This window comes from Acartia tonsa, chromosome 6, assembly GCF_053477335.1.
Source record: "Acartia tonsa isolate MP-2025a chromosome 6, ASM5347733v1, whole genome shotgun sequence".
In the NCBI taxonomy this organism is placed as follows: domain Eukaryota; kingdom Metazoa; phylum Arthropoda; class Copepoda; order Calanoida; family Acartiidae; genus Acartia; species Acartia tonsa.
Window position 1 is genome coordinate 30816821 of NC_137265.1, and position 17455 is coordinate 30834275.

At 31.4% G+C, this 17455-nt stretch overlaps 1 protein-coding gene across 2 annotated transcripts in view; it reads left to right on the forward strand.

Moving 5' to 3' along the window:
• LOC145322361 (uncharacterized) overlaps positions 1–17455 on the forward strand; it is a 70076-nt gene that overhangs the window by 17616 nt on the left and 35005 nt on the right. For both annotated transcript variants that reach the window (XM_080164339.1, XM_080164340.1), the window contains exons 6-14: positions 3743–3847; positions 4086–4184; positions 4503–4667; positions 5075–5164; positions 5478–5549; positions 9809–10048; positions 10319–10395; positions 12382–12452; positions 12924–12978. In XM_080164339.1, the coding sequence (XP_080020465.1) occupies positions 3743–3847; positions 4086–4184; positions 4503–4667; positions 5075–5164; positions 5478–5549; positions 9809–10048; positions 10319–10395; positions 12382–12452; positions 12924–12978 (974 nt within the window). The remainder of the gene's footprint in view (positions 1–3742; positions 3848–4085; positions 4185–4502; positions 4668–5074; positions 5165–5477; positions 5550–9808; positions 10049–10318; positions 10396–12381; positions 12453–12923; positions 12979–17455) is intronic.

The window sequence follows — 17455 nt, forward strand, 5'->3', positions numbered from 1 at the left end:
GTTCCCAAATTAGTTAAGTCAACGAATAAGAAAACGTTTTTATAAAACTAGTGAATTAGACAGCCCATTGTACTAGATTTTATTTTCCAGAATATTATTCCATATCTATGTTGATATGAATACATGAGTTTAAGATAACATGGACAATTATACCATGTTAGGAATTTTAAAATCAATTAATACAACCGTTATGAAGTCATCAATTTTCTTATAAAGACACCAAAAATAATTTTAAAAATTGTACAGCACTTTAAATTTTAGAATTATAGCTAAGTTACTCTTCCACAACTGTTTGTCCGTTTGCACCCACTGCCCAAGAGTCTGTTTAAAAAAATGGAAAATGCAGAAGCTTTCACCCCCTCTCATATGTAGACAAATACTAATAAAATAAATATGTTTGCTTCTATAATCTAATATTATTTATTATTAAAAAATCATTAAAAATGGTTAATAAATATGTTATATATACATAATTTTATTTTTTTTTTATGGTTTTCTACAGTTTTTTTTTTCTTATAGTTTATCAAAATAGTTCAAAATATTCAGTATAAGTATTGGAATGTTTTTTTTTTTCGTTATTCAATAGATGTTTAAATAATAAAATGTCAATGTGTGCCCTTTAAGATCTCAAATATAAGAAGCAGTAGACTTTTAAGTTATTTTAGTTCTTGGGATGTTTATCATTGTTGTGAGAGTGTTAAATTGGTTTGTTGTTTTCAACTGTGCACGACCGACTGCAAGACCGTTTCTATAGACAATCAATCTCTTCAATATCACAACACTGATAAAAAAACAGGGTCCAGTTTGCTTCAGTTTAGTACGTACAATAGTTGTCAGGGAGGTATCGGGTTCGATTCTTTGCTTTAACCGTGTCATAACTCAAGATAACATATTGTTGGACGCAATTGTAACCTGAAAGGGTAATGACTTGTCTCCAAAAAAAGTCATATTGAAAATGAATTACAAAACCTAACATATAAAAGACATATTATGAATACTCCTTGTATGTCCTGTAATACTGTACTATTTTGCGTCTCTGGAATTAGCTTGTAGTCAGATATGTGATCAGTTGAATTTTTCTTATCACTACAGACAAACAGACAACATTGTACTGACTGATCAGAAATTGTTTTAAGAAGCGCAGCTACTCTATATCTTCTGTACATCAATACATCAATACACAATAAGTCATTTATAGTGAAAATAAATCTTTTACTTTTGCCAATGAGGTTCAAAAAGTGCTTATTTTTTATCATTATATCTTGAATATACAATCTTCCATTAATTCCATTGTATGTATATGAACTAAACACACTCTATTGATTATGTGTCTATTCCTATTTAGACAGTTTAGCTTTGGGTATAGGATACAGGGATGAGGCAATAACAGATCTATAGTATAGATGTATATAACTACCTCCCTTCATTTTTCAAAGATATCTTTCGTCTGCTTCTAAATAATTTTCTGCTACTTGGCTGTGTTAATATAAGCGATATCATTGGTTAATTTTCAATGACCCAACAGGAAGGTTGCACAAAACGGTTGCGATGGGGGAGATACAGTTATTTAATCCTTTCTCCCTCTAGTGTTTTACTCTAATGAGGCAATTAATGAGAAATTGATCTTCTGCTACATATTTATAAGAATATGATTATGACAGCTGTTAGATATTAGGGGTGCAAGTTTGGAAATTTATTTAACCGACATTGTATCTTCCCTTCATGAATTATCTGTTCATAAACTTTGGGATCTAAGGGATTGGACAACATACAATAAATTATTATACACACGAATAAGATGTGATTAGTTTGAACACCGTAACTAACTACCACCCGATCAAGGAGTTAATGAGTTACTGGGATCAGAATAATTTCTATTCCAATATTCCTTCCCTCCCTCCGTGATGATCTCCTTGATTTATAGACCCTTTGTTTATTCTTATCCTTTTTTTAGGCGCAAAGCTTTTCTAAAATTGAGGCCTAAATGTCGGTTCTTACAAGACCACAATGACAATAACTTTTTGTTTTATGGTCGCTTTAGATATTTACAAATTGTTGAAATTAAAAAGTAATAAAATAGTAAAATTGAGCAAAATAGCAAGTAGTTTGAAGAAATACTTAATACTCTAAAGTATATTGCTCCTAGGAACCTGTTCTAATTCTTTCTGAAAACTTGGGACTCGATCAAAATCATTTATCAATGTTAAGGACGTTAACTCTAGTTAATCTCTGTTCATTTGAAAAAGTAAACAGAATTAATTGTTTGAAATGGACCTATCAAAATTGTTTTTGAATTTTTGTCTCTATTATGTTAGTTTTCTAACCATTTTAAATATGGTGAAACTAGGTTATTGAAGGGCTTCGCTTTTGTTAAATTAAGATAGTGCAGAGAGAAATTAATAGTGTGCAATTACTTCCGCATTTTAAAACCTGCTCACAGTGTTTCATATTCGCAGAAATCTGGGAAATAGGGAACATGGAATGTTTATGACATTAGTCTCCATAGTTTTATAATAACGTTTCTCGTATTCATTCTAAACCGATCAATATCCAGTGGATTAGAACCGGTTCTCGAAAAAACTATGTCTAGCATCGTATTATATTTAGTTTTTTACGAATATAAAAATGTACCACCATAAGATTAAAACTAGTTTTTTTAGTTCGTGCCTTCGGCCTCTCGGGCCTAAAATAACTGGTTTTAATCTTGTTGTTTCATTAAGTTGAGTGTCGAAACATTTCAACCATTAATTGTTTTCTACGTATGGGATAATTTTGTGCATCATCATTGGGGATTTATGTACAATAATTTAACGACCATTGTCATATCCCCTTCGATCTCTGGAAAAAATACAATACAGGAATTAATTAAGGTAATGTCGAATGATAAAAGTGAAAAAAACGGTACTTTGTGCTGTTTTTAATAATATACATCTTCATTGATACATATGATACATGTGGGGGAAGTGAAGGCACACTTGGACAGAAATTGGGTAAAAGCATTTTCTATCTAAATCAATTATTTTGTATAAATTGAATTAATCTAGAAAATTTAATTCTATGTACTCAAAACTACAAAAATGCAATAGCTAATATTTTCCTTTTTTATTAAATGCTTATGATTAAATTATTTAGCTAATTACAGTTAGGATCTGTCTTTCTGTTCATTTTAAGAAGGAAAAGTCTTATTATTCTCAACTGCTATCGTCCAGGGATCTAAAGGGATAAGATAATTGCCGATACATTGATGTACATCCTCAATGATGATGCACAAAATTACCCTTTCTGTCGATTACAATTAGTGGTGAACGGAACTAGATGAAATAACCAATAAAACTTCAATAAAAGTTCCAAAGGTTGTTACCCAACGAATAAGAAAACGTTAATACAATACTTTTGGGGACTAATAATTAATGTAATAAACAGTCCAATGTCCCAACCCTCCCTTGTTATCATCAGAGCATATTTTTTGAGTTTCCAATGACTAAAAATATCTACTTTTTAACTAACTTAGCCCGTGTATCAGTCTCCAAATTAGGTTATTTTCTCAAATGATTCTAAAATTTTTAGTGTAGATTCCGCTAATATTGAGCATTTATAACTTTATCTTATTTTATTTTTAATCGAATTGTTGTCATGAGGCTAAATGTCCTTCAGACAACCAACCATTTTGTGAAAAGTGTATTGTAATGAGCCTGTTCAATCGCCAAGACATTCCCATCATTAATAATTTTTTTTTCTTCAGGAGAGGCAAGCAGTTCGGAAGCTGAGTATTGCTGAGCGAACTTATCTGACCTACGTGCTATCCTGTGTTAAACCAACGGTGCTACAAGATCTTAAACTAGTCGAGGTAGGATGGTTCATTTTGGCACTTCCCCCCCCCCCCCCCCATCAAGTATAAACTTGCAAACAACCTAACGTGATTTAATTTTAACAAAAGTATTTTTTTGGATTGATAATTTATTTCTAGGGGCAATTTCTCTTGGGAGGGTGGTTTTACCCTCCCCCAAATTATTATCAACCTACTCAACTCCTAGGCTATCATAAAAATTGTATAGGACTTGGCTTAATGTTATTTTATACTTTAGGAATTGACAGAAATGCGGGAAACTGTAATGAGTATAGATAAACTAACCCAAGTGGATCCTGAATATTTTACCACGGTTCATACTGATAACTTTATACAGGTAAACATTTTTCATAAAAGCTTTAATTTGAAAACAAATTATTTCAAACTTTCGTCTTTGAGGATCCTCTAAATTCAAGAAAACATTCATATTATTACAGGAATAAGCTATAACCAACAAGCGAAATAAATCTAAAATAATATTTGGGGGGCAGGTGTATAGAGGTCGTCTATTCTACGATGTGTTGACCCCCCATAAGTAATTTTGACATAGTATAATCAGCATTCTATTTAATTCATATTTCCTTATGTGATTATTTTTATGATGATAAGGATACAAAATTAGCATAAACTCCTATAATTTTATATTATTTTTTAGGACTTGCGGCTAAGTGATGTGCGACTATCCTTTCAGACACCTCCCGGCTCTCCCCGCGACTCCCAGATTGGGTCCAGATGCGGCTCAATGCGGTCTCTGTCGTCTTTTTCCTCCTCGCGGCCGCCCTCCCCGCCAAACCGCCCCGCCTCCCCCTCCACTATCAATGTACGTTGAATTTTTTATCTCTGAAATAAAAAAATTTATCCTATGTATCAAATTAACCCTTTATGTAAATTGCAATTAGTGGTTGAAACGATTGGACACTCGACTTAACCAATCAAATTTCAAAAAAGTCCCCAAAGTTGGTTATCAAACGAATAAGAAAACGTTATTATAAAACTTTGGGGACTTGAGTAATAATCAGCCATTTGTCCCCTCACTCTCTGAATAATATCACGCGGCAGACATGGCAGCAGTTTTTGACTTCTTTGATATGGCACAGATTATTCCCGACTCGAACAAGATCCCTTTTGTATTAACATTTAATATATAATTAAGGATCACATTATAATTTAATGAATGTTTTTAAAAGTTTGACCGCGCATACGTACATAATAAATTGTTACTTTTAGGGAGATATAGTAGACAGTAAGAGGTATTCATGTATGTCAAATCAGAGTCTGGTTTCTATGCAAAGTCAAGTCTCCATGCAGAGTTCACAGGCAAGGCTGCGCCAACCATACACAAATATATCAATGTGTCGTAACGTTTTCTTCAACAATAAGCTTTGATTTATCGACATAGGCCAACAGTATAACTACAACAAATCAGTCATCTACATATCTTAAATAGTAGGCAAGAAAATCAAAATTACCTAAAAATCTAATGTCCTGTATCTTTTTTATCACATTTCCCCCCAAATCAAACAGAGACACATTTAGAATTGTAGAATATCTTCATTGCAAAAATATGCTTCATTTAAAATAATTTACGGATTATGACATGTATAATGTGGCAACCTTGTCCGTGATGAAGGATCCTTGTTCCCTGCATCAGTCTCCATCCTCTTCAACCTCCCCTGAAGGCTCCAATGGCTCTAATCCAGAGGTAAATAAAGTACTCTAAAGTACGGACGGACATATTCTAATAAGAGAGTAGCTGCGCTAATAAAAACAGACGGTTTGTTAATAGGTTTAAGTACAGAGTAGCCCCGCAAGGTTAGGGCTTTCTGCTTGTTTGGAGTTACATGTATTCCAATTACAATTTAAGGGAATTGCACAAAAAAGTATTTAATTAAAAAAATGTCATTAATCATCTTATTCATAATTAAATAGTTCTAATGATGTTTCTTTTTCTTTTTTAAATACCTAGCTAATTATTAAATTCAATTGAATAAGTATACTTATAGTTTTTGTATTATAGGAAAGAAGGAGAATGGCCTTTTTTTACTATACTTCGGATATTTATCTTAAAAGATTAATTGCATTTCGATATCATTTTAGCTTTGAACACTTGCACCAATTTCAAATGTTTAGTCCGCTAATAAATTGATTTCTGTTCTTTTGTAGGGACTCGGCTGTGTTTATTTGTAATTCCGACGCTATTAAGTGATTTCAAAGACCCAATACAAAAGTGGGACTGAATCCCTGTCATGTGGGTAGAGTTATGCATAGCCCATGCCCCCTCTATTCTTTTAATGAATCAATTCAATATAGTCGAAATTAAAATGGAAGGTCAACAAAATGCTTTTAATATATTATTATTTTGACAAGGTAAAAATGCAGGGAGGAGGGGACATTGGGCTGTTTATTACACTAGTACCAAAAGTTTTATAATAACGTTTTCTAATTTGTTGGCTTAACAACTTTGGGGACTTTCATTGAAGTTTAATTGGTTGGTTAATTAAATGTCCAAACGTTTCAACCAATAATTGTAATATACAGAAGGGGTAATTTTGTGTATCATTAATTAGGTGTACATCAAGCTATTGGCCATTGTCTTATTCCTTTAGATTCCTGGTAAAAATGTGAGAAAATGTAAGAAATAGGTTTCAGCAGACACTTTTTATTTATGGACGAGGAAATGAAAAGTTGGATTTAACAAATCCTGTTAGACTTTTATGCTGTTATTATATCAACATAATATAGTCATTTGCATTGAGTTGTAAGTACTTATTGTTGGATATAATGTCGAAATAAATATATTTTATAATATTTTTTAATAATTAAAGATATGTCATTTATATACACTTCATTTATAAAAGACATAAAGTTTACATAAACTCTTAAAAATTCTATATTAGCCGCTAAACCCGGCGTTAAATTTCTTTTCTTTTAAACTACAAAGTTTGCTCCTAAAGATCTCGCCAACCGCAATATTGACCCAGGAAAGGTTGATGTTATTATTGGTCATGTCTTTTATTTATATATATTTCTGGTTTGGATACATGTTAACTGTCTTGTTGTACATAAAGATCTCGCCAATAGCTAGACTGACTCTATTTTTCAAGATTTAGGTAGGGTTACAAAAAGTCATGTTTTATTCTATTTTGTGTGTTGAAATAAATGTAAATTGTAAAACAAGGAACAAAAATGCATGTAGAAGCTTTTATTTTCAAACCTTTGTTTTGTACTCCTTGTAATGGACTAAGTTTTTACCAACAAACAATACATTTTCTTACTAATCACAGGAGTTTAGACAAATAATCTATAAAAAACTTACTTACAACTTTTACCATGTAGTTTTACAAAAATGTTTACACATTTTGAAATGTAAATGTGTAAACGCTATATCAAATTAAGAAAAAAAAAAGACTTGAAAATAATTTTCTATGATAATGTAAATAAGTCACTTACTCAATACAGCAAATTTTCTAATGTTTTTTCATTATTTGAAAAATGTTATCAACTAAGAAGTTACAGTCAATTATCTTAATTCTAACTTTTGGACTGTCTCGTCGAACCCATTTTATGGAGATTTATAATATTACAAACTATGGGAACATTATGAACATTGAATAAATATTCTTAAACCATTCAAAGACCAAAAGCTTGAAATAAAATAGCCTGAAACCACTCCCAAAATTGGAGAACTCAATCAAATCAGAAGTCATCGAGATTCAGGCAGAAAAACTTTACTACTTTAAATTAAAGGATCAAGAATGATATTGAGGAAGTTTTGATTTGTTTTTTTTTTATCCAGAAAACTTTTCCCCATCTTCCCTGACTCTGACTGTTTTTATCTCAAATATATTCTTGTATTTTCTATTATATGATTAAGCGAACTAATGTAATAACACAAAACACATAAAGCTATATCCTCAAGGGGCGTTGACACGGGGTTGTGTTTTTTTTATTCTGTGGATTTAAATATTTTTTATTTGTCGGTTGCGCCCATCCCTTTAGTTTTATACCATCTAGAAAAGGTATATTGCCATTCAAGCAAGAATCTAAGTAAAGCTAAAAATAAAAACGATGTTATTATTAAATAGTTTGCCGCGCCCCTAGTTAAAAAACAGGACCTATGAGTGTAAAGGATATATATAATATATATATATATAGGTTCAGCGGTTAGCGAGATACCTCGGTATAAACAGACAGACAAATCTCTGTTACTTTTATATAGGGATTAGAATATTTGTCAGTGCTTCCTATCTTGTTTTTTTTTATTTTTCCTTATATTTTTGTTTCGATTGCCTTTTTTTGCCTTTGTGTTAATCTTAATTGATAAAGTTTTTTTGTAACCAAAAATCTAGTATTATATTTCTTTTTTCTACGCTATGATGGGCGTTTTGCGGACTTGTTTCGCAACTGGTCTAACTTGGTATCACTTTGTCCTAGGTTTTGGTTAATGTTTAATTTTTCCAAGTTTGTCGACAACTTTTTTCTTTTCATTTTTCATTAATGAAACTTTAGTTTAGTTTACATCTATATTCATGTTTGTATTTTAAGGAAAAATGAAAACGAAATTTATACATTTATAAAAAACAAGGATAACAACATCAATTAAAGCGAAATACAGAAAACAGAATGTTATTTGTAAGACTAAACAAAAGTTATTTTACCTTGCTACCTTATAAGCTAAGAGCAGCTGTGGTCCTAGAATCTAGGGACTCAGTTTTCAAATTTAAAAACCATCCTTGGACATACATGAAGCTTCCCTAAAAAGGACAACTTAATTAGTTTAATAGTTAAAAATCTTAGGCTTCAGACAAATAACCTCACTACTTTATATAAAAAGGATGGGCCATCAATGAATAAAGGTGAACTACAATAAAGCTCTGTATAGTATAAATTTTATGGAAGCTTTTTGATGATTTTTTTTTATTATTCTTGACCAATTTACTTGGTAGACAATATTTAGGTTCTTGTTTAGTTTTATTAAACTGTGACATCTCAAAATGAGGATTTTACCTTTGATATCAAACTGTAAATATATAACAACAGAACTACTCTAGAATAGTCTGGTATATAGGGATAAGAAATATACAGAACAATATCCCCCCCCATTATAAGATATGCCTTTGCTTTTCTCTTTAAAACCAAAGTAATTAATAAACAATGTCCAAACTTTTTCACCAGTAATATACAAATGTGGTATTTTTGCAGTTTATCATGGGGGGGGGGGGGGGATTCGATCATAACACTATCTCTTTTGTCCTTGAAAATGGTGCATTGTATGACGGTGCTATAAAACATAAACAAAAGGAAAAAACAATTAAAGTCAGCAACCACTTTTAGACTAGAGCAGCTACTCTATAAATAGCATTTGTCTGTACGTCTGAACGTTATTATGTCAGAGACAAAAAAAAATTAATGTACAGCCCTGGTTCATCGATTTATTTTAAATTGCAGATAAAAATTGAATTCATTCTGTAAGTGAAATAAAACACTATGTAAAACTGAAAACTGCGTTGTTATTTTGGTCTAAATGTTTTCTATTAAGTTGAAAAATCCATTCTTATATAAAATTTTAGGTTTATAAAGAAATTTATATGCAGGATAATTATTAAGAAGCTTCGCAGCTGCTAAAGTTAGCAGACAGCAATAAATGATGAGGTGCTGAGTATTAGGATATAGGGATAAGACAATGAATGATAAACTAATCTGCCCTATAAATTCTTATACATAAAATATTGAATAGTATTGGAAGAGGAAGGTTTGCAGATTAATTCAAAAGTAATATAAGATGTCCCTAACGTTTTCACAAGTAAAAAACAACAGCTCCTAAATCTGATTTATTTTGTTCTACTATTCTGTTTTGGTAAATATCGTCAAAATATCCCCTAGTAATCCCCCCAAAAGTGTTTTCTTTAGAAAGATCATTAGACTTTAAATATATCTATTAAATTTTTCCTTCTATTTTAGACTGTATCAGTAACTTCTTCACGTGGTCGGTCAACTCTGAGCGGTCACCAGCAGCGGTCAGGAAGACCTGTAGCCAGCCCGTCGCGGCCTGGCACTGGGGGCCGGCCAAATTCAGCAGCATCGGGTGGCAACAACACCGCCTTCTCCACAGTGAAGCGCGCCCACTCCCCATTCCGTCTGAAGACATTGAGTAATGAGTGCTCGGAGAGGAGTAATGGGGGAGGTTATTCTTCTGTTCAGGTTAGTTACATTGTCACCATCTTGTGGCGACTATTAGAATTAAAATATAATTAAATGCTGATATAATGAAAGATGATAAAACGCCCTATGCACTTGATAATTGGTAGATGCCTTTACTAAAAATAATTACTTCTTTATGTCTGTCGGTCAGTTTGTATTTCTGCTTTGTAAACATTGTAAACTTTTCCTTTTTTATTATTTCAACTTAATTAGGTATTAAGCTTTTTTCTCTCTTTCTATTTTTTTACTTAAAACTCCCAAATTATTTAGGGTAGTCCTGTAAAAAGAATAGATCCTGACTCCATGAGCAATACATCCACAGTTACTAGAAGACCTCCTCTTCCAAGGTACAGAAAATGAACTGACAGTCAGGAGCTAGTTTTATAGTAGCTATCCTACTGAAAATTGAGTATTTCGTCTACAGTTACAATATTCTTTAAAGAGCCCAAAGTCAACTACCCTCTGTGTGTACCGAAGGATCTAGCTAACCGCTGATCCGATATGATTCTCCTTTAATTTTTTCAATGACATACAGTAAGAGTTAGTGATAAAGTGACATGATTGCTTTGAGTTTTTCGTAACCCATTGTATATGTCTAGGGGATGTGTTGTGTTGGTAGGGATGTTTATAAACAAGAATTCATTTATTTAACCTAACTTAACTTAAATGAAACATTAAACTGAAAGTGTACTGTGCAGATTAACTAACCTAACCTTGATCTGAAAATAAAGCTGGGAAGGTAAACAAACAAACAACACCAAAATTAAAAGTGTAGCAGTGTGGAAAGAAATTAATTTAGTCTAGAGCAAGAAATTTTAGTGTACATTCACTTCCGCCTACAAATTATAATATAAAATTATCAGAAACGCATATTATTACAACAGTTTATACTTATCTTCGTTAGCTTAAATCTCTTTGTTTAACAACCCTACTTGTTAGGAGCTAATCTACTCTGTAACTTTGTCCTTCTATCCGTCAGTCAGCTAAGTCTTCAGGAAAAGGTGATACAATTAAGGATCGACAGCATACTTTTTTATTATAAAAAGATTCCCTAAACCAATTAGCACAAGTATATATAGTTATTATCAATTTTCTATCTGTTTATATTTTATTTATGACTACTAAACATCTGATTTTAAAATCACTCTGTCTGTATGTCCATCAATAATCCATGTGCTTAACTACTTATTATTATTACTTTTTGCGAATTTGAATCACTATGGGGAAGTGAATTTACACCTAAAATTCTGGCAAAAACGTGTTGTTTTAGATAACATAAAAATAGTCGGGAAAATACAGAATACAAGGACGACTATATTGTCAACATCAATCGCTATGAAAAAAATGTCGAGTTATAGTCATAGATTAACAAAATAGAGAAAAAAATAGTGTCAGAACAACACACTTTATATAAAGTTGGAAAAGCCTTGCTTGAAATTTTAGAGAAAGGGAAAGAGAATGAAAGAGAGAAAGAGAGCATGAAAGAGAGAAAAACAAAGAGAAAAAGACAAAGAAAGAGAGAAAGAGAATGAAAGAGAGAATGAAAGAGAGAATGAAAGGGAGATTGAGAGACATACACACAGAAAGAAAGATGGAGAAAGAAAGATGAAGAAAGAAAGAGAGAATGAGTAGGAAAAACGAAAAATTGATAGAGAACATTTTGTACCCAGTAATAAATCAAAAAGTTTGTTTTTCTTCCCAATACTTTATACTTTAGTGTGGTTTTATACACAACTTAACTATTTACAGGGTGGTTTTAAAAAAAATGCAGTTTCTGTTGTACGATTGTGTAGCTCTTTTTCATATCTGTAATACGATGTTTGTATGTCCGTCTGTCAGAAGTATGAGATATCGTTAACCACTGGACCGACCAGGTTGTGCTTCTCAGGGAATATAGATACCTGTCCTGTAGTTGTTTATGCCATATATGGGCGGGACACCCCCAACTCCCCCTCCCTCCCCCCAAAAAAATACCCCCCTCCCATAGTTATAAAAATAATTTGGGTTAACATGTGGTACAACATTGATTAATTTTTCATATATGTTTCGCTCCTAAGGCTTTGTACGAAGCCACTGGTATAAAATACATCATTAAAGTTTTAAGCATAAATATAATTATTATTCGCATTCTATTATGTTAATTAATTAAAACTACACTTTTTAAATCACCCTGTCTATGAAAATAATATGAGTCTGAACAATAGTTAAAATGAACGAAAAAATGAAAATATTATTTTTTTTTAGGATAAAAACTATAGAACAATGGCAATAATAAGGGGCAGATAGACAAAAAGACTTCCTGTCACTTTTATTTATAGAATATTTATTTTTAGGAAATGTTTGCCTAGTCCCCCCCAGAGGACATCTTCTCTGGATAGAAAACTTATCAGAAGAGACTCGAGAGGTAATTAATTTCATAAAGATCACTATTTAGGCAAACTTTACTGTTTTCGTAAACTTTTACTTATCAGTGTTTATTGTTTTTTTGCTACTTTTTCTTTAAAGTAGTAAGCTTTTAATGTTTGTCCGTTAAGATCTCGTTCACTAATAAATATAAAGTTCTCTTATAAAGTTCTTATAGATCTACATTTTTTAGGTGCTTCCTCTCAAAGTGAATAGCGATCACAAAAAACCTCCTTAATCTCATTTTTGAAAAAAACAATTTAAAATAATGGGAATAGTAGTTTTTTTTCTATATACCTTATCCCTGTGTACAGTGTGAAGCCTATACCTGCAGCAATATCCTTTACACGGTAAAACCTAATCTAACCTAAAGAAAACATATGCACAAAACCCTTCCATTTTTGGAAGTTTTGACTTGAAGGGAAATCAAACCGCTATTTTTTTTTAATACAAAACCATATTTTATTTTTAGAGGGTGACAGTAAGAAAAAGTATTCCCTGCAGAATCCTTCAGAAAATGATTCTATAAGGAATTTATTCAATTTAAAACAGTTTGTAAAAATAAAATGTCTATACGGTTCACTTCAATGCTGGTTCGTTTTTTTATTTTATTCTTGTTCTTTTTAATATCAAAACTGGAGGTTTTTTACAATAATTTTTAAACCCAGAACCACTTCATTAGGCAATTTACATTTTCCTGGATAATTTTGTCTATGGTAGTCCATAAGTGTACAGCTTTACAGTACATTGTTTCTATTTGATAAAGCAACACGTATGATAATAGAAAAAGATTCTGTGTAGAGTATAATCCCTATGTATCAATCAAAAACGATATTTTTTGATTTTTTACTGATCCACATCATTATGCAAATCCAAAGAAAATCAATGGGAAAACATTTATTTTGCAATTTTCTCCTCTTTTTCAAAATTGAATCTGATAAAATAACAATTTTTTAATGGATTTATGAATTATTTATTGTGAAAAACAAGGTAGAAATTAATGATTTTTCTAAAAAAGAAATATTTGAACAAAAGAAATTAGACCTTTATCACTTTAGAGGACAGCTGCTGAATCCCAGTTTTATGGATGAAGCTAAATACATGTTAAAGATATGTATTACCCTAAAAAATATATAAAAATGTTTTTTGATGTGTTAAAAAAATCCATTATAAAATCTTGATTTTAAGGATGATGACCTTTAAGGTGCTCCTACTGGTGATGATGGTGAGCCAAATGTTGTCAGAGTGCATGCCCATGCTGACAACTTTTATATTGAACTATGGTCCAATTTTTTTAGTCATAGCAGCCTCAAGCCAAGCAGTATTAAAAAAGAAAAAAATGCAATTTAAATTACTCCAATTCATAAGGTAAATACTGTAGTTTTTAGATGATGGTTATATTTTGTGTCACAAGGCTCCAAAAAATGGTACATAGGTTAATAGACAAGTTGTTGTAATGGGCATATACTTAGTTAACATCTGGCTCACCATCACCACCAACAGGAGCATCTGAAAGGTCATCATCCTTAAAATCAAGATTTTAAAATTAAATTTTTTAATACATTAAAAAACATTTTTGTGTACTTTTGAGGGTAATTTTTATCTTTAACATGTATTAAGCTTACATAACTTAATACTGTTTTTCATAATAATAAATGCATAAATCCCTTAAAAAATTGTTATTTTATCATATTTAATCTTTAAAAAAGGAGAAAAGTGCAAAATAAACGTAATCCCATTGATTTTCTTTGGATTTGCATAATGAAGTGGATCAGTAAAAAATCAAAAAATATAGTTTTTTATTGATACATAAACATTTAACTTTAAACAGAAACTTTTTCTTTTATCATACGTGTTGCTTTAACAAATAGAAGCAATGTACTGTAAAGCTGTACACTTATGGACTACCATAGACAAAATTATCCAGGAAAATGTAAATTGCATAATGAAGTGGTTCAGGGTTTATAAGGGTTTATGCAGCCTTTAATTATATGTATCAAAAAGAGTGGTTATAACTGACATATCATCGACAAGCTGATCGAAAGGAAGTTATGAATTTCGAATGTATGGATTATATTTGTAATTATATTTGACATATATTTAAAAATATGTCGATATAATAACTAAAGGGTATTTTGATAAGAGCTAATTTTATCTCAGAAGACTAAAACTAATTAAAAAAATCAAATGGAAGGAAAATAATCTATGATTTCTAACATAATTTGCTTAGAATTCAAAATACTAGAATATTATTAATACTTAATAGCTTTTGCTGCACTACATATGAGCATAATTGTCCTTGTTTTGTTGAAAACTAAATACATTTAACACGAAAACCTTGACAAAAAAATGCAATTCTACACAAATTTTCCTGTTCATTCATTTTTGGCAGCGCAGGTACCATATAGGTAGGGTATGCCTGTCAGAACGCCCTCCGTATTGCAGTATCTATATTACTGAATATGCCAAGTAAATAGCTAGACTTTCACAGAACAGCTTTGTTGATATTTTTAAACAAACTAGTTGCTCTACTACTAGTCACTAGGGGAGAGCGGGGGAGGTCAGAAATGTAGTTTCACCCCCCTCCCCCAAAATATATTAATAAACCTTATATGAAGAGTACAACCAATTTGTACCAGCAATCTCCGAAATCTTCAGCTTCAGACTAAAAACTAATTTTAAATACTGCGCTACATATGGTCAAAATTATCCTTAGAATTCAGTTTGAGTAAGAAAACTTTTTTTTCTGAAACCATTTGTTTTCTTTGGAACTCATAAAACTAACATTTCAGGAGAGACAAACTAATTTTAACAGGGGGTGTGTTTTGTGGGAAGTTTGTTGTTAAATTTTTACCCCTACCAAACCCTCAACAGCCCTAAGGGGGTGGGCAATCATGTGTGAATTCGAATGTTCTGTATCTCATATTAAGGATGTAATTTAATGCACAGTATAATCCTATAGCATAAAGTAGTAAGATTTTTAGCCCGAAGCTAATGTTCTAAAAAATTCTTGTCCGAAATGTCTATACTATTGAAGTAAAAGATCACATACAAAAACATAGAGTGAGGAACACTAAGAGCTTTAGATCTAGAATAGAGTGTTTAAAAAAAAGATTTTATGTATACATTGCAAATATCATGCGATGTAGAATTTTTTTTTAATTGAAAGACTTTAAAAATAATTGACATCATAGGGCGTTGTGGAAGGAGTTACCTAGTAAAATATACTCATTTTTAACCCCCCCTAGGGCTAAAGGCTCTTTTGGAAAACTCTGTGTACGCTACTGATCATGTTGATCTTCATTTTGGTGCTTTTTTTGTGTTCTAATAGAATCTTTTTTACTACATTCATTATTTCAGAAGCTGCAGGCAAATATTTCATGCAATAATAAGAAAAATGAGAGAGGACATAACCAGTAAGAAAAAAATCAGTCTTCATTGTAAGCCTATATGAACTTTTATTAAAGCATTCATATTGATATGCTGTTGATTAACTGATAATATCGTCGACACCATATCCAGTATTAATTATCATTCCTAGAAAACAACTACCATGCATCGTTATTCGGACCCTTACACAAAAGTAACAGGATGTCGGTATCTTATATTTCTAGAGAATGTTTTAAACTATTTTTTATTATTTTTAAGGAGGGCACCTTTACCCTCCGAAGTTAAATCTTCCACCTGAAACTAAAATATAACGTGGATGGGCTAGGCGCCTCTAGGGGCATAACTGTTGATGATGATATAATAACAACTCCATAGTTTAGCAGGTATACTAGTTCATCTCTTTTCAATTTTTGATCTTCCCTTTGTACTAGTCCTTCAATATATTTATTGTTAATACATTATTCCAGTTCACTGCACATCACGGAGGGAGAGGACAGTGGATTGTAAACTATATTGATAGCCAAAGTTTTTAAAACAATTTTCTGATTCGCTGGCTGAAAACTTGAGAGGCTTCATGAAAACTTGATTGGTATGTTCAAACCAGCATTAGCCAAACATTTTTAACATCAATTTTGTTTTATTAATGAGTTATTTTGTTTATTATTATTGGAGTGTATATAAATCAAGCGTTTATTGTCTTATCCCCTAAGATCCTTGCTACACAGACACAGAACAGACAGACAGACAAACAAACAGACAGACAGACAATGGTTAGATATACCTTATAAACCTTTTATTTTGTTGACAATGTTTTCCCATAGTTTACATAGGTTTGGTATGGCATTGAATGTAAACGGTTAAAGATTACATATTATTATTACATTGAGCTAATTTACATAGTATTTACTTTGAATATTAAGATTACTACTAGATATCTATAACTACTATGCAACCTTACTCTAACTTGGGTAAGGATATTTACAAAAATGTTTTCTTTCTTTCTAAATCTATCATTAATATGGATGTTTACCAAACCCTAGTTATAGAGTATCAATGTTACTAATATGTCAATCAAACAATTTTTTATGTTGATATAATACTTGATCTAAAGTCTAACAGGATTCAAACAGACAGACAAACAAACATCAATACAAACACAACTAAATTGGAAAAGGAAAATTGGAAAACAAATTTGTATTTTGTTCAAGTCTGTCTAGTTATCTGTTAGGATTATATATGTTTGTGTTTGTTAAGAGCGGAGCTACTTTTTAACTTGGACGTTCTTGTTTATAGTCTAGATTTTACAGTATCTCCACAGTCTAGATTATACAGTATTTACAAAGTCTATATTCTACAGTATCTACACAGTCTGTGCTCTACAGTATCTACACAGTCTAGACTCTACAGTATCTACACAGTCTATACTCTACAGTATCTACACAGTTTAGACTCTATAGAATCTTTACAGTCTAGAATCTACAAAATCTAGGCTCTACAGTATCTACACAGCCTTGCCTCTACAGTATCTACACAGCCTTGCTTCTACAGTATCTACAGTATCTACACAATCTAGTTTCTATAGTATCTACACAATCTAGACTCAACATTATCTAC